The 22,852-nt window shown below is 38.7% G+C and overlaps 1 protein-coding gene across 1 annotated transcript in view; it reads left to right on the top strand.

The window, feature by feature from the left end:
* Nucleotides 1-1,997: 1,997 nt before the first annotated feature.
* The window catches only part of FBXO33 (F-box protein 33), a 31,815-nt gene continuing 10,960 nt past the window's right edge, over nt 1,998-22,852 (top strand). Inside the window, exon 1 of the mRNA XM_060098145.1 lies at nt 1,998-2,776. Coding sequence (XP_059954128.1) covers nt 2,169-2,776 — 608 coding nt within the window. The 5' untranslated portion in view covers nt 1,998-2,168. The remainder of the gene's footprint in view (nt 2,777-22,852) is intronic.

Here is a 22,852-nt window from a genome sequence, read left to right on the forward strand (position 1 = left end):
TATCATTTTGGAACCCATAATACAATTAAGATTCAGGCAAGAATTATCAATTATTGTTAAGGCCATTAAGTGAATGGTTGATGGAGAAGTTGGACATTTGTAAAAAATAACATCTCACAGATTTTGTTTTAAGGTTTAACAAAACACAGAACTTTATATGGAGGAAGATCAAAATTAACCTAATCAAGCCTTTAGCATTAATGTCCCGGTTTATTAGAAATTCAGGTACTAGAACAGTAAGCTAAACACCAAGAGAAAGTAGTCAAACAATTACAGAAAGGGAGATATTCTACAGGACAATAAGCCTCCTCTCTTTAGCTAATCAGAGACAAAAAAAAAAGAAAAAAGTGTGTGTTGGGCGGTGACTATTCTAGATTAAAAGAGACTTGAAATACAAACAAAAACAAGTGTGGTCCTTAATCGGATCCTGGTTTGGACAAAACAGCTATAAAGAACATTTGGGAGATAACTAGATAAATTTGAAGCTGGGTTATTAGATAACAGAAGTTATTTAAGTGTGATAATATTATTTTTGTTATATAGTAATATGCTTTTAGAGATGCATACTGAAGTACTTATAAGTGGGAGATCCAGATGTCCATGGTTCACTTCAAAATATTTCAGTGAGTTTAAAATATAAAAAATTTAAATCCAAGACTCAACTTCCTAATTCACTGCTGTTTCTATTAGTGATCATTCATAAAAATATAATAATAATTACATAGAAGAATCTTGCAGACAAGAGGGTCAGAGAAGTGAGCCACCACGAAGGCTAGCTTTTTTCTTTTTTTTCTACAGGTACCAAAATGAAGATAACATATCACTGGCAACGTGGTATGTGCAAGACACCAAAAGTCATCAAAGCACCATGAATGGAGAGTTTTGCCTTCAAAGAGCTAAAAATATCTAGTTGGACAGCTTCTTGGAGTTAATCACTAGAAAACTAGGCTGTTCCAAGATCATAGTTAAGGCTTTGAAGCGGCAGCCTCGCTAAAGCAATCCTCAATTATTACATAAAATCACTTACTCCTTTTCTGACTTCACTGCCCCTTACAATCAGTTAACTACTTCCCAAGTTGCGATGAAGTTAAGATACACTCTTTCGAAAATCCCTCTCTCAAATTAGGGGCGCCAAGCTAAAGAAAACCTTGACCCTAACAATCAGCTTCTTTACACCTAGGGCCTCAAAACCGGGAACTCGGAGCCTCCCTCAAACCGCGGAGAAGAGGCCGATTATCAACCAACAAACCTAACTCATTCGCCTTTTTTTCCTCCTCTCCCTCTAAATCCAAAGGGTGGCGCTGTCCTCACTCCTTCCCCACACACCAGGTGTACGCGCAGGTCCACTTCGAGGTCCGAACAAGGAATAGGGGGTGTCCACTCGCGACCTCTGTCCGGCCTCCAGCCGCCCCGCCCCACGCTTCTCCTCTACGCGACCCAGCCCCTCCGGGGAAGCCCGCGACTGCGCCCGCTCCCCATCCTTAGCGGCTCTCTCTCAGAAACTCTCAACAATACTCCGGGCAGGTGGGACGGCTGAGAAAGACCCAAGCCACCACTCTGGCTCTTGAGTCCTCAGCCCAGCAACAGAGAAACGTATAATGAGAAACGTCACGAGCCCTTGCACCAACGCGAGTTCCGCCACTTCCACCGCCTGAATACCCAAGTTAACCGACTTACAGACTTGACGGAACTCGGCGTCCTCTGTGAGACGGGAGGGGGCGCCCATCGCCGGCACCACCAGCGCTTCCCGCCCCGCCCCGCCGGTCAGCCTGCCTGCGTCAAGGATCACGTGCTGCGTCTCCCTTCCCTACCGTCCATCTGGCGCTCCCTTCTTCCGGAAGTCGCGCCCAGTCACGCAGGGCTCCTCCCACCACCGGTGACGTCAAACTCAGCTCCTACCACTGCTCTGCCTCCGCCTCCAGGCGCGGGGAGGGCTGCCGTTTCCTTACAATAAATCCTGCCGCTTCCGGGCCCCTAACCAGTCCAAGCGAGGGTTTTGAAGTTCCTGAGTGTGCAGGCCTCGGATGCGCATGAGTAGAGTTTGAGAGGCCGGAGCCTGGCTATCTGGAGGCCACCCCCGCAGAGGCCATTCCCCCTCTCCGCAACTTGTGCTGCACTTGGTTCCGCCGAGACCCACGACGGTTCCGCCCCCTTCTTCCTTGTCATTGATGTTGTTGTTCTTGTCAGTGCCGCAGCCCCGACCACCGGGAGCCCGAACCCGAGCCGGGGCCGCCCGTGTGGCGCGGTGGCGGCGGCAGCGGCTGCGGCTGCAGCAGCTGCGACGGCTGCGGGGGCTGCTCCGGGGACTGCGGGGGCGGCCGAGGACCGGCAGCCGGCGGCGGGGCCGAATGGCTCTGTGCGGGCAAGCGGCAGGCGCCGCGTCGCTGCCCAGCGAGCTAATCGTGCACATCTTCTCCTTCCTGTCCGCGTCCGACCGGCTACGGGCCTCGGCCTCCTGTTCGCACTGGCGCGAGTGCCTCTTCTACCCGGCTCTCTGGCCCCAGCTCCGCATCTGCCTCCGCGTCTCGCCCTCGGAGCAGCCACGGCTCGAATTCCTCATGCGCAAGTGCGGCTGGTTCGTGCGAGAGCTGCGCGTTGAATTCGCCGCGGAGAATTACCTGAGCGGCGGAGGCGGCCCGGGCGATGGAGGCCGCGTCGACACCAGGACTGGCGGGGAAGAAGTCGAAGCCCTGCAGCTCTCAACCCGTTGGCTGGAAGTGCTCCGCACCTACTTAGAGCTAGTGCTGTGTGTGCTGGTCAGCATCCGGAACAACAGGTAGGCTCTTCACGGCCCCTGCGTTCAACCTTCTCTCCCCGCTCCTCCTCTCCGGGGCGCAGGGTCGCCTCCTTCCTCACACCTCGAAACAGATTCAGTGCGGATACGCCCCGCCCGCTTAAGCGTTGCTTTTTTCAGTGACTGGGGGTGTCAGTTCTAATCCGGCGATTCCTTTGAGGTGGGAGGGCGTAACAGGACTCTTAATACTTTACAAACAGTGAAGGACTTAGTGTTTATCAGACAGCACTCCTGGCGCCTTCCAGGCACTGTCTCATCCATCCTTTCGGTAGCAGTGGGATGGAGTTGACAGGCGCCGTCATTCTTCATTTTACAGATGGGAGAGCTGAAGCTTGGAGGGTGAGGCCCAGAGTGAGTCTTGGGAGAAACAAACCATAATCTGGTTTTTTTTTGTTTGTTTCTGAATCTATCCATTCAGAATAGTTCGTGGTGGGGGAAGGAGTAGGTATGCTACTGGTTTCTCATAGTTACAAGACTCTCCTTGCAAAAAATCTTTGACAGCCATTTTCTTACCGGGAATAGTTTTGATTAACTAGGCCAGGCACAAAGAGTAGGAGGAGTGTTTGTTAAAGGGATTGGGGAACAGCCTGATCATCAGGACTGGAAGTCCCTCCCCTTTGCACCTCCAGACTCAGCTTATCCCCAGTGATTCACCTAAAAGTAGCACAGTACAGCTTGGTGTTTGCGTGTGTTGGGGGAACTGGCCGGTGTCTGCAAAGAGTAAGCCCTAACGGTAGTGGTTTTGCATCAAGACTTTACTGTAATTTTGAGGCTAATTTCCTATGTTCTGGCCCATTGTCCTAATCAGTATTTTCCATTATTTATCTACCGCCCTCTCCAAAATCCTATTAATGTAGATTTTCTGTATCTGGATATTCTAATTAACTTTGCAATTAAACTATGAGGTAGAGGAAAGCTCAGAAGTTCAAAAAAGGAGCGACTTAGCAATAATAGTTTAGCAGTTTGCAAGTACTTTCACATTCACTATCTTATTTGATCCTTTCAATGACCCTGTGAGTTAGTCGGGACAGCTATTATTATCCCTATTTTATAGAAACTGAAGCAAGTGATGTGCGCATTGTCATACAGCATTGTTTTTCTCTAAGAGCAGTGTTCTTCCTTTTGCAATAAATACATTATGTTGAACAGGGTGGAGTGAAGGTCCTGATTTAATGCTAGGTGAGACAGATAGATATATATTCTTAATTCTGTGTTTGAATCACAAGGGTGGGAGATAAGCATATAGCTCCAAGTTGTATCTGGAGCATGGCTCCATCATTCCAGTGGGCTGTGTATTTCCCCAGCTTTTCACACCAAGCCATTTCATTTCATTACTTTGATTTTATGTGGCAAAAGAGGCTGTTCAAGGCTGTAAGTTGGTCTTGATCGGGTTGGAGACGCTTTGTCAGAGTTGAATGTACGGCTCGAGGCCCAACTGACCTAGAAGTTAGAAAGATTCAGTCAGGGAGCACTTACTACTGATGAGACCAATGTGGGGGTGGGGGGGATGGTTTGAATTCAGCAAGTATCAATTAGATTTTTCTTGAGATCAGATAAGAGTTCTGAGCAGCCATCTAAAAATGTGTGTCTTTTGTCCAAGTAAGAAGAAGTCTTGCAAAGTGCCTGGTTCCTTTTAAGTGTTTTAATAACTGGATGGATAGGTTATATAGGCAAAACAGTGGTACAACACATCAACATTTGACATTGTTCTTTACATTTTCAAGTTAAATTTACAGCGGTTTTTCTTTATGATTTCTACCATTTTGTAGGTAGAAAAGGGGGATATGAAACCTACCAAGTCACAAGCTTTATGTTTCCAGGCTTTGTGTTGAATTTCTTTAAACAATTCATACAGTTCAGACTATTATTTTGTTGTATTCAGTTATTTTCATGTCTTTAAAGAAAAGAACTAAAGCCATAACCTTGAATTGTGGGAACTTTTCAAGGGTATTGTTCTGAGAGGATAATTGGCATTTTGTTTTGCTTGATTCCTGGGTTTCATATACACACGTACTCTCAAGAGTGACTATAGCCACCTTACCAATATCTTAGGTGTTAGGAACAAGTGATGAGTATCAAAGAGGTACAAAAATGCCTCGCAGAGGGTAAAATACAGTCCTCTACCTTCAGAGCTCACTTCTCTACAGGGGGCTAGGATACCTACCTTCTTGATCAACAGTAAGAGCAGAAATAAAATAAGTACTCATTCAACTGTGTTATAGGTTAAATCGGCTGAGTTTCTTCTATAATTGTTCTACAGGAAATTGTACTTAGAAGTTCAAAACAACAAATTTAAATATGCATTTTTAGGATTTAACCTGTGAAGTTGAGTACTGCCTATTAAAATGCTGTATTTCAGACTCCTTAGGAAAAATGAAACTTCATGGACAATAAGATTTATGATAATAATAGCTAATAGACTCAGTCACTAAAAATACTTATTCTTAAACAGTAGGCATAGGTACTTTGTCATCATCTGGTTTATGCTTTCCTGGATTATATAAATATTTTGCATAAACCTTTTTTGGATGAAGAGATACCCAACAGACTCCTTACCTTAAAACTGACAAATTTAAAGTGGCTCCATGGGGACAGCTTCAAGGTCATTGAGAAGGAAGGAGACTAACCTGCTGAAGAAACTAATCTCCTGTGAGGGCTGCTGAGAGGAATTAGAGCACTCTTTAGTCCATAGGTCCATTCTTAACATGACAGAGAACTGATAGAGGATAGGAAGATGAAACTCAACAAAAGATTGTCAAAGTAAAATATTTTTTCTGTGTTAAAAGAAGCTGTTGAGCAGCTTTTGAATGAAGGGATTAAATTATTTCCATTTGAATGTGTTAGTTCCGAGGCAGCCTTGAAAGAGTTCACCCGATTTGATCAATTTATGTATGACCTAAGGTGATAGTTATAAAAAAGTCTAGTTTTTTTCCCTCCAAATATTGAGAGCTTACTATGTGCCAAAGCAGTGAAGACAAGCTCCCTGTTTCCATGGATTCAACATTCCAGAGGGAAAAGATAGGCAGAAACAAGTAAACAAAGATTATTTCGGTTGTGAAAGTAAAAGAAAATCTGAAAATAAAAGAGGACTATGTAATAGTGACTAGGTGGCAAAATGAGATAGAGTGGTGAGGGAAAAACCTCTTCTGAAAAGGACATTTTAGCTGCAGCCTGAACGACAAGAGTCACCTATCTGAAGATCTGAGAAAATAGCATTCCAAGCAGAAAAAAACAGCACCAACACCTTAGGCCAGACAAATTTTGGGCCTGTTGAAGCACTACGAAAGAAAATATGGCAGGACCGTGTGAAGGGTGAAAAGTGGTGTCACAATGAGCTCTGAGATGTAGCAGGAGGAAGGAATGGTGCTGGTTAGGTGGGCTTGTGGAATAAAGTTTGGACTATATCCTAAGCATAGAAGAAGTCATTGAAAAAATTTTAAGGACAAGCGTAAAGTGATCTAATTTGCATTTTAAGACAATCACTCTGGTTGCTGTGTAATGAATAAATTTTAAGAATGAATAGAGAGGAAGCAGGGAGACTAAAGGGAAGCCGTTGCAATAATCTAGGCAAGAGATGATGGTAGCCTGGAGTATGGTGGAGCAAAAGAAGATTTTAAAAAGTGAATGGATTTGGAATATATTTTGGAAGTAGAGCCAAGAAGACTTGCTGCTGGGATGTAGATAGAGGAAGGGAAGAATCAAATATTTTTCATCATTTCTCTGTAAAACTCACTCAGTTTTGTTGTCCTTAGTACTGTTAAAATTATCTTTTAGGGCTTCCCTGGTGGTGCAGTGCTTGAGAGTCCACCTGCCGATGCAGGGGACACAGGTTCGTGCCCCAGTCCGGGAAGATCCCGCATGGCTCACGGGCTGGGCCCGTGAGCCATGGCCGCTGAGCCTGCACGTCCGGAGCCTGTGCTCCGCAACGGGAGAGGCCATAACAGTGAGAGGCCCGCGTACCGCAAAAAAAAAAAAAATTATCTTTTAATAATATGTTAAATAACAATTTTAAATGTCAGCCTTATTTAAATAAACCTTTTTTTTAATAACATCTGGGATTTGAGGATGATGATAATTCTTAGATGGTAATTAAGTAAGTGAATTTGTAAAGCAAATTCTGGGAAATTACTTTTAATTAATGGATCCTAAGAAAGCTAATAAGGAATACTATTATAGGCCCGTGACTTATTTCTGGAATCTCTAAAGCTGTGCCACTAGCCACATATAGCTATTTAAATTTTAATTACTTGAATAAAATTAAAGATTCAGTTAGTTTTACTTGCCACATTTCAAGTGCTCCATAGCCATATGTGGCTAGTGGCTACCATTTTGGACAGCATAGAATAGAGCATTTTCAGCATGGCAGAAAGTTCTGTTGGACAGCACTTCTCTAAAGTGTTTTTTTTCTTTGTTTGATTTGGCTGTGGACATTCATTAACGTTTCTGAGAGGAGGAAATATGTTATCAAAAAGTGTTATGTGACTGTAAACACATTTGATATTGAACATAGACTAAGAAAATTAGAAGTGATCTGAAAGAATTTCATGCAATGATGTAGATTACTTTAGCTTTTATCAGTTTAGAAAAGGAAAAAAATTGCATTCTGTGAGCTCCTTTACATCATTGAGAAAGACTTCAACCGTTTTAAGTGCATCTTTTTAAAGTACCAATTTCTTATATATTCTCCTTTTCCGTAGTTAATTAAACTTAGCTGTATTAACTCTAAGGTGGCTGTGTTTCACATTTTTACACTGATACTACTTATTACATCAAATAAATAATTTTGGATCCTCTGAAATGAAAGGAAACATACTAGAGTTTCTGCCACGGATAAAGTTTGCCAATTCTGAACCACAGAAGAGAGAAAAGGTCTTCATGACCAAGACATCAGAAGCCTTTGGGTCTCAGTTGTACTAAACAGTCCAATAGAAATCCCAGAGAAAGATGAAGAGTGTTCAGCACTCTGCAGTTAGACCTTGAAGAATCTTTCTTAAGCTCATAGGATGTTAATATTGTTTTCAAAGAATTGTCCAATCTAACACATTGAATCTATATGTTGTAGGTTTTTGTAAAAGGCTGTCAGAAATTGTGTTGGTTGTTTGAGTCATAGGAAAATTCTTATGCTAGAAAGAGAATAAGATCTCTTTTCAGTGATTTTTTAAAAAAATTTTTTTGGAGTTTAGTTGATTTACAATGTTGTGTTAGTAGTCAGGTATACAGCAAAGTGAATCAGTTATACATATACATATATCCACTCTTTTTTAGATTCTTTTCCCATATAGGCCATTACAGAGTATTGAGTAGAGTTCCCTGTGCTATACAGTAGGTCCTTATTAGTTATCTATTTTACTGAATATATATAGTAGTGTGTATATGTCAATCCCAGTCTTCCAATTTATCCCCCCCCCCCCAATCCCCTGGTAACCATAGGTTTGTTTTCTACATCTGTAACTCTATATCTGTTTTGTAGATAAGTTCATTTGTACCCTTTTTTTTTAGATTCCACATATAAGCAATATCATATGAAATTTATATATATATATTGAAGTGGTGTGTGTTTTTTTATTTTTTAAATTTTTTTATTGAAGTATAGTTGGTTTATAATATTGTTAGTTTCAGGTGTGTAGCAAAGTGATTCACTTGTATATTTTTTCAGATTATTTTCCATTATAGGTTTTTACAAGATATTGAATATAGTTCCCTGTGCTGTACAGTATATCCTTGTTGCCTACTTATTTTATGTATAGTAGTTTGTATCTGTTAATCCCATACCCCTAATTTATCCCTCCCCACCTCCTTTTCCCCTTCGGTAACCATAAGTTTGTTTTCTATGTCTGTGAGTCTGTTTCTGTTTTATATATAGATACATTTGTATTATTTTTTAGATTCTACATGTAAGTGATAACATATAATATTTGTCTTTCTCTATCTGAATTACTTAGCATGATATTCTCTAGGTCCATCCATGTTGCTGCAAATGGCAATATTTCATTCTTTTCTATGGATGAGTAATATTCCATTGTGTATGTATGCCACATCTTCTTAAACCAGTCATCTGTTGATGGGCCCTTGGGTTGTTTCCAATGTCTTGGCTTTTATAAATAGTGCTGCTATGAACATTGGGGTACTTGTATCTTTTCAAATTGGAGTTTTCACTTTTCCAGACATATGCCTAATAGTGAGATTGCTGGATCATATGGTAGATCTATTTTTAGTTTTTTAAGGAACCTCCCATACTGTTCTCCATAGTGCTGTACCAATTTACATTCCCACCAACAGTGCAGGAGGGTTCCCTTTTCTCCATACCCTCTCCAGCATTTATTGTTTGTAGACTTTTTGATGATGGCCATTCTGACTGGTGTGAGGTGGTGTCTCATTGTAGTTTTGATTTGCATTTCCCTAATAATTTGTGATGTTGAACATCTTTTCACGTGCCTCTTGGCCATCTGAATGTCTTCTTAGGTCTAAGAAGACCTCTACCGAACTGTCTGTTTAGGTCTTCTGCCCATTTTTTTATTGGGTTGTTTGGTTTTTTTTTGATATTGAGTTGTATGAGCTGTTTGTATACTTTGGAGATTAACCCCTTGTCAGTCACATCATTTACAAATATTTTCTCCCATTCTACAGGTTGTCTTTTGGTTTTGTTGATGGTTTCCTTTGCTGTGCAAATGCTTTTAAGTTTGATTAGGTCCCATTTGTTTATTTTCACTTTTATTTCTTTGCCTTGGGAGACTGATCTGAGAAAATATTGCTACAGTTAATGTCCAAGAATATTTTGCCACAGTTTATGTCCAAGAATATTTTGCCTATGTTCTCTTCTAAGAGTTATATGGTGTCATGTCTTATACTAATGTCTTTAAACCATTTTGAGTTTATTTTTGTGTATGGTGTGAGGGAGTTTTCTAACTTCATTGATTTACATGTAGCTGTCCAGCTTTCCCAACACCACTTGTTGAAGAGTCTATCTTTTCTCCACTGTATATTCTTGCCTTCTTTGTTGTAGATTAATTGACCATAGGTGCGTGGGTTTATTTCTGGGCTCTCTTTTCTGTTCCATTGATCTATATGTCTGTTTTTGTGTCACTACCATTGTGTTTTGATTACTGTAGCTTTGTGGTATTGTCTGAAGTCTGGAACGGTTATCCCTCCAGCTTTGTTCTGTTTCCTCAGGATTGCTTTGGCAATTCTGCGTCTTCTGTAGTTCCATAAAAATTTTAGGATTATTTGTTCTAGTTCTGTGAAAAATGTAATGGGTATTTTGATAGGAATCACATTAAATCTGTAGATTGCTTTGGATAGTGTGGCCATTTTAACAATATTAAGTCTTCCAACCCAAGAGCATGAGATACCTTTCCATTTCTTTTAAGCAACTTCAGTTTCCTTTATCAGTGTTTTGTAGTTTTCAGTGTATAAGTCTTTCACCTCCTTGATTAGGCTTATTCCTAGATTTTTTTTTGTCACAATTTTAAATGGGATTTTTTTTACTTTTTCTGATATTTCATTGTTTGTGTAAAGGAATGCAACAGATTTCTGTAAATTAATCTTGTATCCTGCTACCTTGATGAATTCACTTATTCTAATATTTCTTGTATGGAGACTTTAGGGTTCTCTATGTAGAGTATCTTATCACCTGCAAGTAGTGACAGTTTTACCTCTTCTCTTCCAATTTGGATACCTTTTGTTTCTTTTTCCTGTCTGAGTTCTGTCACTAAGACTTCTAGTACAGTATTAAATAGAAATGGTGAGAGTGGGCATCCTTGTCTTATTCTTGAATTTAGTGGAAAGGCTTTCAGTTTTTCACTGTCGAGTATTATGTTGGCTGTGAGTTTGTTGTAAATGGCGTTTATTATGTTGAGATAAGTTCCCTGTATACCCATTTTGGTGAGAGTTTTTATCATGAATGTGTGTTGAATTTTGTCAAATGCTTTTTCTGCATCTATTGAGATGATCATGTAGTTTTTGTCTTTCCTTTTGCTAATGCGGTGTATCATGTTGATAGATGTACATACGTTGAACCATCCTTGTGACCCTGGAATGAATCCAACTTGATCATGGTGTATGATCCTTTATATGTGTTGTTGGATTTGGTTTGCTGATTTTTTTGAGAATTTTTGCATCTATATTCATCAAAGATACTGGCCTGTAATCTTTTTTAGTAGTGTCTTTGTTTGCTTTTGGTATCAGGATGATGGTGGCTTCACAGAATGAACTTGGGAGTGTTCCCTCCTCTTCAATCTTGTGACATAGTATGAGAAGGACAGGTATAAGTTCTTATTTGTATGTTTGGTAGAATTCTCCAGTGAAGCTGTCTGGTCCTGGACTTTTGTTTGCAGGGAGTTTTTTTTTTTTTTTTTTATTACAGGTTCTGTGTTCATCTTTAGTGATCAGTCTGTTCAAATTATGTTTCTTCTTGGCTCAATTTTGGTGGGCTCCGTGTTTCTAGAAACTTACCCATTTCTTCTAGGTTGTCCAGTTTTTTAAGTTGTATGTTTTTTGTACAACTTAAGTATGTATATTAATATACTATGTGTATAAAAACTATGGTTGAAAAGATAAGTGCAAATCACAGGTCTTGGGAAGAGAATTTTCACTTCTCTGAGCAAATATGTTATTTTAGAGGTATTCCTAGTGTATAATGTACCTGAAAACTGATCTACACTATAAATCCGTGATGTGTGAGGTATAGATAAAAAGCCCCTAGTTTTTGTCATAAATTAAGGTAAGTAAACTATTCAACATATTTATTGAATGCCAGGCCTTGTTCTAGTGACTGGGGATACAGCATTAATTAAAAAGCTGTGCCATCATTGAGTTTATTCTAGTGGAAAAACAAGACAAATAAATAAAATATATAGTATTACAGTTGGTAATACATGCTATGACACAAACTGAACCAGTGAAGGGAGATGGGAATGGTGGAGGTGGGAAGGAGTGTTGCTGTGTAAAATGGGGAATTTAAGGAAGTTCATAACTGCTGAAGTAGTATTTGAAGGAAGGGAGGGACTAAGCCATGTGTGTGTCTCTCTCTGGAAAGTGATTCCTGGGAGAAGTAGCAGTAAGTGGAGGAGTGGCTCTGCAGTGGGACTATGACTGGCATGGTTAAGTAAAACAGCATAGAACCAATGAGATGTAGAAAAGTCAGCCAAGTAAGAGGGAGAGGTGATATGGAAATCAGTAGGCCTTTATTGGGCTTTATAAAGACTTTGACTCTAACTGACACGAGGAGCCATGAAAGGGCTTTGCGACAAGGAGTGACATGATCTAATAGTTCAAAAGGAATATTCTAGCTGCTTTTTTGGGAATAGTTTGGAGCAGGACAAGGGTAGAAGCAATGAGCTGGTTATGAGGCTATTGCAGTAACCCAGACAAGACATGATGGTGGCATGGACCAGGGTGGGAGCAGTGGAAGTGATAAGTAGTCTGATTCTGTATTTATTTTTATCTGGAGGCCTTCTAGAAGTAGAATGTAAGTATGAAAAATTAGATACAATTGTTCAGCTAACATTACAGTGCTCTTTTAATTGCTACTCCCTAAATATATCTATAAGGATATTTCCTTTGGCTGTTTTTTTTTTTTTTTTTTTTTTTTTTTTTTTTTTTTTTGCGGTATGCGGGCCTCTCACTGTTGTGGCCTCCCCCGTTGCGGAGCACAGGCTCCGGATGCGCAGGCTCCGGACGCGCAGGCTCAGCGGCCATGGCTCACGGGCCCAGCCGCTCCGCGGCATATGGGATCCTCCCAGATCGGGGCACGAACCCGTATCCCCTGCATCGGCAGGCGGACTCTCAACCACTTGCGCCACCAGGGAGGCCCCCTTTGGCTGTTTTTATTCATTTTGTTTTCCTTTTGTGTTTAAAAAAAAAAGAAGAAAAAAAGAAAAAAAAGGAAATACCTAGGCTTTGGACACAGTTTATTTTCTGAAAGCATGGCTTATCTTTGATATTTAGCTCCTTTACCACCAAATACTTTCAAGCAGGTCCCGGTTCATATAGGCCTTACGTAAATTAGAATCAGTTTGTTGAATTTCCCCAGAAACTTCTTGGCCTTCCTTACTGCAGTCATTTGGATTTTTTTTTTTCTCCTCTTCTCCTCCCTCACTTTCCTGCTTCATGTGAACCCATTACTCCTTGGAATTTGCCTAAGTCTGGCCCACGTATGGGCTGTGGGTTCAAGATGGTAGGACTAAGTGGAAAAGAATAAGCAAGTGGTACTCTGCACAAGGCTTCTTCCCTTCCTTTGTCCCAAATCACTGGTCTTATCACTGTTAATGCTAGGTCAGGTAAATCTGTTTTTCTATCCAGAAACTCATCATGTGTACTCTTCTATTACATCTCTTAAGTGGACAAGGAAAAAGCAGGAAACAGGGGCCACACTTGAGCTACCTTTTAACCTGGTTTGTTACTCAGATGTTGCTGGTAACTTCCAAAAAGAATCTCATTCTTAGAAACCTCACAAAAGCAACTTTGGTTCAAGGCAAAGAAGAAAGGCTTCACCTGAGGCAACAAACTTTGATCTTCTGTATCTTAGATCCACCTTCTCAAGCCACACACCTTCTCCATACCAAAGTCGTAGTAGAGTCACTACCATGTTCATGGGGCTGGGTAAGGTCCAGTCATATTGCCAGTACTGCAGAGAGCTGAGTGGATGTGTTCTTGATGGTCCTTAAAATCCTAAACTAGTTCTCCCAGAGAAATAGCAGTATTGAACAACCATATGAGGTAGGCAGCAGTATTATCTCTATTTTAAGGATGGTGAAACTGAGACACAGAGTAGTTAAGTGAGCTTGCCATTTACACAATTAGAGAAATAACTGCCTTTTTTTTCTAATTTTTTAATGAAATTTTTGAACACACACAAAAACTAGACAGTGAACCTATCACCCAGATTCAGTATTTAAAGATTTTTGCCACGTTTGCTTTCTTTTATCTGTACTGAAGTATTTGAAAGGAAATCCAAGATATAGATGTCATTTTACACTGCACACTTCAATATAAAATTCTGAAAATTATGGACATTTTTATATATAACCACAGTGGCATTAATACACTTAACAAAGTTGTTGATAATTCTTTAGTCTCACCTGATTTTTTTTAAATTAGTCTTTTTAAAACCTTTATTTCCACTCCAAGAGTCTAAACTCATAGACATTTGTAACTTAATCACAATAACTTTTCATGTAATTGGCACACAATACATATTTTGACAAGTGAATGAGCAAAGAGTAGGAGAGCAGTCTGTAGACTAAGTTTCTAAATTATAAGTACTTAACAATCTGACTTCACTCTGAATCCGGAACTGATAACTTTTAAAAATAGGATTAAAGAAGAATGCAATTAGGTTGAAGAAATTTATTCTCTTTTTGCAATAGTATTAGAAAGATTGATTATCAAACACTTTATGATTTTGTGCTCTTTCACAGCACATCTTAGAATTTGCAAAGGGACTATTAAGTAGGTTGTATCCTATTAATATTACCATAGGAACAGAGCTAAGTTGATTTGAAGAATTAAGATGAAAGAAAATATTTCTAACCAACTGAACTGTTTTCCCAGTATGTTTTTGTTACCTGCCTTTTGAGCGAAGGCATGTTGTGGACATTGTGCAGGAAAGAACTCAGTATTGTATACCTGGAACTAAAACAGAGATCTTACAGACAGTCTCCTTATATTAACTTGTTAAATTTTACTACCATGCAGGGCATTGATTTTTTTTAAAGATTTTGATGTGAATTAAGCTCTTATGAAGGTGAAAGCTATGTAAAGCTAATCTAAAGTAAAAATTCACCAGAGGTAATTCTAGTAAAATGTGAAACATCCTTTTACAAAATTGGAATAATAATATATGTGTGGTTTTGAATAAACCTATAGCCAGACTCATCAAGAAAAATCTCAAACAACCTAAACTTACACCCAAAGAAACTAGAAAAAGAAGAAAAAACAAAACCTAAAGTCAGTAAAAGGAAATAAATAATAAAGGTCAGAGCAGAAATAAATGAAATAGAGACTGAAAAAACAATATAAAAGATCAATGAAACTAAGAGCTGGTTCTTTGAAAAGATAAATAAAATTGATAAACCTTTAGCCAGACTCAGCAAGAAAAAAGAGAGAGGGCTCAAATCAATAAAATCAGAAATGAAAAAGGAGAAGTTACAACCAAACACTACAGAAATACAAGGATCCTAAGAGATTACTACAAACAACTATACACCAACAAAGTGGACAAGCTAGAAGAAAAGGACAAATTCCTATATATGTGCACTCTCCCAAGACTGAACCAGGAAGAAGTAGAAAATATGAACAGACCAGTGACTAGTAATGAAACTAAATTTCATTTTTTTAAAAAACAGCCAATAAACAAAAGTCCAGGACCAGATGGCTTCACAGGTGAATTCTACCAAATGTTTAGAAAAGATCTAACACCTATGCTCTCAAAGTGTTCCAAAAAATTGCAGAGGAAGGAACACTTCCAAACCCATTCTATGAGGGCAGCAGCATCCTGATACCAAAGTCAGAAAAAGACACCACCCTGATACCAAAACCAGAAAATGACACCACAAGAAAAGAAAATTACAGGCCACAGTAGTTTTCAAATTTCTGTGTTGATCACTCATCAACACAGATGCAAAAGTCCTCAACAGAATATTAGCAAACTGAATTCAACAATACATTAAAAGGATCATACACCATGATCAAGTGGGATTTATCCTAGGGATGCAAGAATGGTTCATTATCCATATATCAATCAATGTGATACAATGCATTAACAAATTGAAGAATAAAAATCGTGTGACCATCTCAATAGATGCAGAAAATGCTTTTGACAAAATTTAACATCCATTTATGGTAAAAAACTCTCCACAAAGTGGGTATAGAAGGAACAAAATAAAGGCTATATATGACAAGCCCACAGCTTATCATCAGACAGTGAAAAGCTGAAAGCATTTCCTCTAAGATCAAGAATAAGACAAGGATGCCCACTCTCACCACTTTTATTCAGCATAATAGTCCAAGTCCTAGCCACAGCAGTCAAACAAGAAAAAGAAATGAAAGGAATCCAAGCTGGAAAAGAAGAAGTAAAACTGTCGCTGTTTGCAGATGACATGATACTATATATAGAAAATCCTAAAGACACCACCAAAACCTATTAGAACTCATCAATGAATTCAGTAAAGTTGCAGGATACAAAATTAATGTGTAGAAATGTTACTTTTTTATATACCAACAATGAACTATCAGAAAGTGAAATTAAGAGAACAGTCCCGGGCCTCCCTGGTGGCGCAGTGGTTGAGAGTCCGCCTGCCGATGCAGGGGATACGGGTTCGTGCCCCGATCTGGGAGGATCCCATATGCCGCGGAGCGGCTGGGCCCGTGAGCCATGGCCGCTGGGCCTGCGCATCCGGAGCCTGTGCTCTGCAACGGGAGAGGCCACAACAGTGAGAGGCCCGCATACCGCAAAAAGAAAAAAAAAAAAAAGAGAGAGAACAGTCCCATTTACCATCAAATCAGAAAAAATGAAATAAATGGGAATAAATCTAACTAAGGAGGTGAAAGACCTGTATTCCAAAAACTGTAAGACATTGATGAAAAACATTGAAAAATGACACAAAGAGAAAAATATACCATGCTCATAGATTGGAAGAATCTGTATTGTTACCATGCTACCCAAAGCAATTTACAGATTCAGTGCAATAGTTATCAAAATACCAATTACATTTTTCACAGAACTAGAATAAACAGTTCTAAAATTTGTATGGAAACACAAAGACACCAAATAGCCAAGGCATTCTTGAGAAAGAAGAACAAAGCTGGAAGTATCACACTCTTTGATTTCAAACTATACTACAAAGCTACAGTACTCAAAACAGTATGGTGCTGGCACAGAAGCAGAGACATAGATCAATGGAACAAAACAGAAAGCTCAGAAATGAGCCCACACTTATATGATCAACTAGCCTACAACAAAGAAGCTAAGAATATACAATGGGAAGATGTATAAAGACAGCCTTTTCAGTGTTGGGAAAACTGGACAGCTACATGCAAAAGAATCAAACTGAACTATTTTTTCAAACCATATACAAAAGTAAACTGAAAATGGATTAAAGATTTAAATGTAAGACCTGAAACCATAAAAAGTCTAGAAGAAAACATAGGCAGTATGCTCTTTGATATCAATCTTAGCAATATTTTTTTGCATATGTTTCCTCAGGCAAGGGAAACAAAAGCAGAAATAAACAAATGGGACTACATCAAACTAAAAAGCTTTTGCACAGCGAAGGAAACTATCAACAAAAAAAAAAAGGCTGCCAACTAAATAGGAGAAGATATTCACAAATGAGATATCCCATATGTGGTTAATATCCAAAATATACAAAGAATTCATAAAACTCAACATCAGAAAAGCAAACAACCCAATTATAAAATGGGCAGAGGAGCAGAACAGACATTTTTCCAAAGAAGATGTACAGATGACCAACAGCTACATGAAAAATGTTCAGCATCACTAATCATCAGGTAAATGCAAATCAAAACCACAATGAGATATCACCTCACACTTGTCAAAATGGCTCTTATCAAAAAGGCAACAATAACAAGTATTGGCAAGGATATGGAGATAAGGGGACCCTCCATGCACTGTTGGGATGGGCCCACTATGGAAAACAGTATGGAGGTTCCTCAAAAAATTAAAAATAGAACTATGATATGATCCAGCAATTTCATTCCTGGGTAACATGGTAAAGAAAAAAATTTTAAGGGTATTGTATATATGTTGTATACATACATATGTGTGTATATATGACAACTTATTTTAAAGTTTATAAGAAGAAGCAAAAGATCTAGAATAGCCAAGACAACATTGAAGGAGAAGAACAAAGTCAGAGGACTAAGACTACCTGACTTGAAGACTTACTGTAAACTATACTAATCAAGACTGTGGAATTGATGAAAATCTAGATAAATAGGTGGAACAGAATAGAAAGCCCAGAAATAGACACACATAAAGTCAACTCATCTTTGACAAAGGAGCAAAGGCAATATAATAGAGAAATATAGTCTTTTCAACAAATAGTGTTGGAACAACTGGACCTTCACATTGGGGGGAAAAAAAGAATCAAAACACAGACTTTACATGTTTCACAATAATTAGCTCAACTTAGGATCACAGACCTAAGTGTAAAACACAAAACAACTCCTAGAAGATAACAGGAGAAAACTTAGATGATCTAGGGTTTGGTGTTAACTTTTTTGATACAATATCAAAGGGATGATCCATGAAAAGAAGAATTGATAAGCTGGACTTCATTAAAATTAAAAATTTCAGTCTGTGAAAGACACTGTCAATGGAATGAAAACCCACAGACTGGGAGAAAATATTCATAAAAGACATCTGTTAAAGGTCTATTGTCCAAAATATACCAACAGCTCCTAAAGTTCAATAATAATAAAGCAAACAACCCTACTAAAAAGTGGGCCAAAGACCTTAATAGACATCTCATCAAAGAAGATATATAATTGGCAAATAAGCATGTGAAAAGGTGCTCCACATCATATGTCAAATTAAAACAACGAGACGCCACTACACACCTATTAGAATGACCAAAATCCAGAACACTGACAACACCAAATGCTGATGAGGATGTGGAGCAACAGGAACTCTCATTCACTGTTTGTGGGAATGCAAAATAGTACAGCCACTTTGAAAGACAGTTTGGCAGTTTCTTACACCACTAATTCTCCTCCTACCATATGATCCAAAAATCATGATCCTACCCAAAGGAATTAAAAACTTTTTTGGGGGCTTCCCTGGTGGCGCAGTGGTTGAGAGTCTGCCTGCCTATGCAGGGGACAGGGGTTCGAGCCCTGGTCTGGGAAGATCCCACATGCCGTGGAACAACTGGGCCCATGAGCCACAACTACTGAGCCTGCGCGTCTGGAGCCTGTGCTCCGCAACAAGAGAGGCCGCGATAGTGAGAGGCCCGCGCACCGCAATGAAGAGTGGCCCCCGCTTGCCACAACTAGAGAAAGCCCTCGCACAGAAACGAAGACCCAACACAGCCAAAAATAAATAAATAAATATTTAAAAAAATAAATAAAAACTTTTTTTGTCCACACAAAACCCAGCACACAGGTGTTTATAGCAGCTTTGTTTCTAATTGCCAAAACTTGGAAACATCCAAGATGCCCTTAAGTAGGTGAATGGATAAATAATCTGGTATGTCCAGACAGTGAAATAATATTCAGCACTAGAAAAAAAAAAAAAATGACCTGTCAAGCCATGAAAAGACATGGAGGAAACTTAAATGCATATTAGCAAGTGAAAGAAGCCAGTCTAAAAAGGATATATACTGAATGGTTCCAACTATATAACATTCTGGAAAAGACAAAACTATGGAGACAGTAAAAATATCAGTAGTTGCCAAGGGCTAGAGGGAATAGAGGGAGGACTAGATGGAGCACAGAGGATTTTTTAGGGTGGTGAAGCTTTTCTGAATGATACTGTAGTGATGTATACATGTCACTTTGCATTTGTCCAAACTCATAGAAGGTACAGCATGGAGAGTGAACTGTAATGTGAACTATGGGCTTTGGATAATATTGATGTTTAAATGTAAATTCATCAATTGTAACAAATATACCACTTTGGTGGGGGATGTTGATAATGGGAGGTTATGTGTGTATGGAAGTAGGGGGTATAAACGTAGGAAATCTGTACTTTCTGATCAATTTTGCCATGAATCTAAAATTACTTTAAAAATAAAAAAGATGTGTATGTATGTTTAAAATTCTTCTCTAAAAGATTATTAGACCAATAAAGCATCTTCTGATAGTTGGTTGTCAGAGAATTAAACTTAGTGTACCAAAGCATGGTTAGCCTTGATATTGTTTATATCGCAGTCAACTTTGTGTATTAGTCCATGACATGAGAATTATCTTGGTTTTATTTGAAGAAAATACGGGATTGTAAAATACCAGGATTTAACTAGCCTGCATTCTTAATAGACAAAAGAAATTTATAAATTCCATATGCTTTCCACCCACTTCCCCACTTGAATCTGAAACAAATTACCCTGTATTTCGGCAGTACTCCTTTGCATTTATAATTATTTTCATATGCGAAGGGCTTCTGACTCAGAAGCAAGAAGATTCTTCATTAAAAAGAAAATAGGGGAAAAGAAAAAAAAAAGAAAAAATAGAAAATAGGAGGACTTCCCTGACGGTCCAGTGGTTAGGACTTCACCTTCCAATTCAGGGGGTGAGGGTTCGATCCCTGGTCGGGGAGCTAAGATCCCACATGCCTCACGGCCAAAAAACCAAAACATAAAACAGAAGCAGTATTGTAACAAATTCAATAAAGACTTTAAAAATGGTCCACTTCAAAAAAAAATCTTAAAAGAAAATAGGAAACAATTAAGACTTCCATTATTATATTAATCTTATACCAGGTTATCTGTGAAAGAATCCAACAAAGTAAATGAAATTTGCCCACTTGCTTAGAGTTTTACTTGGTATTTATGTAGGTTTTACAGGAAAATACAGCCTAGAAATATAAATTATCCTTAGAGAATCCTAAATTGAAATCACCCTGGGAGCTAGTATGAACAGTACCAAAAAAAAAAAGTACCAAATTTAAGAGGCCTATCTATCTATCTATCTATTTATTTATTTATTTATTGGTCTTTGTTGCTGCTCACCAGCTTTCTCTAGTTATGGTGAGCAGGGGCTACTCTTTGTTGCGGTATGTGGGCTTCTCATTGCAGTGGCTTCTCTTCTTGCAGAGCACAGGCTCTAGGCGTGCGGACTTCAGTAGTTGTAGCATGCGGGCTCACTAGTTGTGGCTCGCAGCCTCTAGAGTGCAGGCTCAGTGGTTGTGGCGCACAGGCTTAGTTGCTCCGCAGCGTGTGGGATTTTTCTGGACCAGGGCTTGAACCCGTTTTCCCCTGCATTGGCAGGCGGACTCTTAACCACTGCGCCAGCAGGGAAGTAACTAAGAAACCTTATTTTCTTTGAGAGGTTAACTGAGCAGACAGACAGTCTAGCACTTTTGTGAAGAAAAGGTTGGGCTAGAATTTTTTGAGGATGATTAAACACTATATATATGACAAAGTTCTTTACGAATTTCCAAAGTAAAGCATTTTAACTTTCACCAGAAACAGGGAAACTCCATGTAATTTATGGGGTTTTGTTTTGGTTTCGGTTTTGGTTTTTGACAGCTTTGACTTAGGTTGATTAAAAAGTAGCATTTCTGATAGAAAAGTCTTTTTTTTAGAATTTGAAGGCTTGCCAACAAAACTGACAAACACTCAACACTCTAGGCCCAAAATAAATTAGGTATTGGTCTTAACATAAATGTACTTAAATTTTGCTTCTCCTTTTACTACTTTTGTGTTAATCTTTATAGTAATCTCTGTCATTAGCCGATGGCTGCTTGTTCTTTCTTAACTTACAGAGAGAAGTAGCTCTTAGAACTTGGCAGGTGTGAGAAGGGGTATACATTCGTAAATGTGGTTAGTATTACATTTTAAGTGTGGACAGGTCATGTATGTAAGTCTTGAGTTTTTGTTGTTTTTGTTGTTTTACTGTTGTGTTTTTTAACATCTCCGTAGGACTCTAGGCCTAGCTCAATGGTTCCTGATCTTTTTTGGTTAATCTTTGAGGAGCTGATGAAAGCTAGTGATCCTTCTCCAGAAAGTGCACATAAACACAATGTTATGTCAACAGTTTCTAGGATGGACTTCAGCTTAAGAGCCTATAAGTCCTAAGTTTTAGAATCATCAGGTTTTTTAGTGAAACTAAGGCTATTAATTTGGGGAAATGTGACATACTATCAAGAGGTGTTATCTTTCGTTTACTTAAATCTTCTTTTGTCACTCCTGTGATTACACATTTCTTATTAAAATTATCCCAAACTTCTGTTTTTGTATCATTTGGATGTATTTATGTAATATTGGGGGGTATTTTTTTATATTTCTTAAAAAATTTTATCAGAGTGTAGTTGATTCACAATGCTGTGTTAATTTCAGTTGTACAGCACAGTGATTGTTATATATATACATATATTCATTTCAGATTCTTTACTTATATAGGTTATTACAGGATATTGAGTAGAGTCCCCTATACTATACAGTAGGTCTTTATTGGTTATCTATTTTATATATAATTGTGTATGTTAATCCCAAGCCCCTAATTTATCCGTCCGCTCGATGTTTCCCCTTTGGTAACCATAAGTTTGGTTTCAAATCTGAGTCTGTTTCTGTTCTGTAAATAAGTTCTTTTGTATAATTTTTTAATTGGATTCCACATATGAGTGATATCATCATACTTCATTTCGTATAATAATCTTTAGGTCCATCCATGTTGCTGCAAATGGCATTATTTCATCCTTTTTTATGCCTGAGTAATACTCCATTGTATATATGTACTGCACCATCTTTATCTATTCATCTGTCAGTGGACATTTAGATTCCTCCCATGTCTTGGCTATTGTAAATAGTGCTGCAGTGAACACTGGGGTGCATGTATCTTTTCGAAGTAAGGTTTTTCTCTGGATATATGCCCAGGTTTTTGCTGGATCATATGGTAGCTCTATTTTTAGTTTTTTAAAGTAATCTCCATACTGTTCTCCATAGTGGTTGTACCTATTTACATTCCCACCAACAGTGTAGGAGGGTTCCTTTTTCTTGACACCCTCTCCAGAATTTATTATTTGTAGATTTTTTAATGATGGCCATTCTGGTCGGTGTGAGGTGGTACCTCATTGTAGTTTTGATTTGCATTTCTCTAATAATTAGCAATGTTGAGCATCTTCTCATGTGCCCCTTAGCCATTTGTATGTCTTCTTTGGAGAAATGTCTATTTAGGTCTTCTGCCCATTTTTTGATTGGATTGTTGCCTTTTTGATATTGAGCTGTATGAGCTGTTTGCATATTTTGGAAATTAAACCCTCGTGGGTCACATTATTTGCAAAAATTTTCTCCCATTCTGTGGGTTGTCTTTTCATTTTATTTATACTTTCCTTTTGCTTTGCAAAAGCTTTTGAGTTTAATTAGGTCCCATTTGTTTATT

The sequence above is a fragment of the Mesoplodon densirostris genome, chromosome 4 (assembly GCF_025265405.1).
Source record: "Mesoplodon densirostris isolate mMesDen1 chromosome 4, mMesDen1 primary haplotype, whole genome shotgun sequence".
NCBI lineage: Eukaryota > Metazoa > Chordata > Mammalia > Artiodactyla > Ziphiidae > Mesoplodon > Mesoplodon densirostris.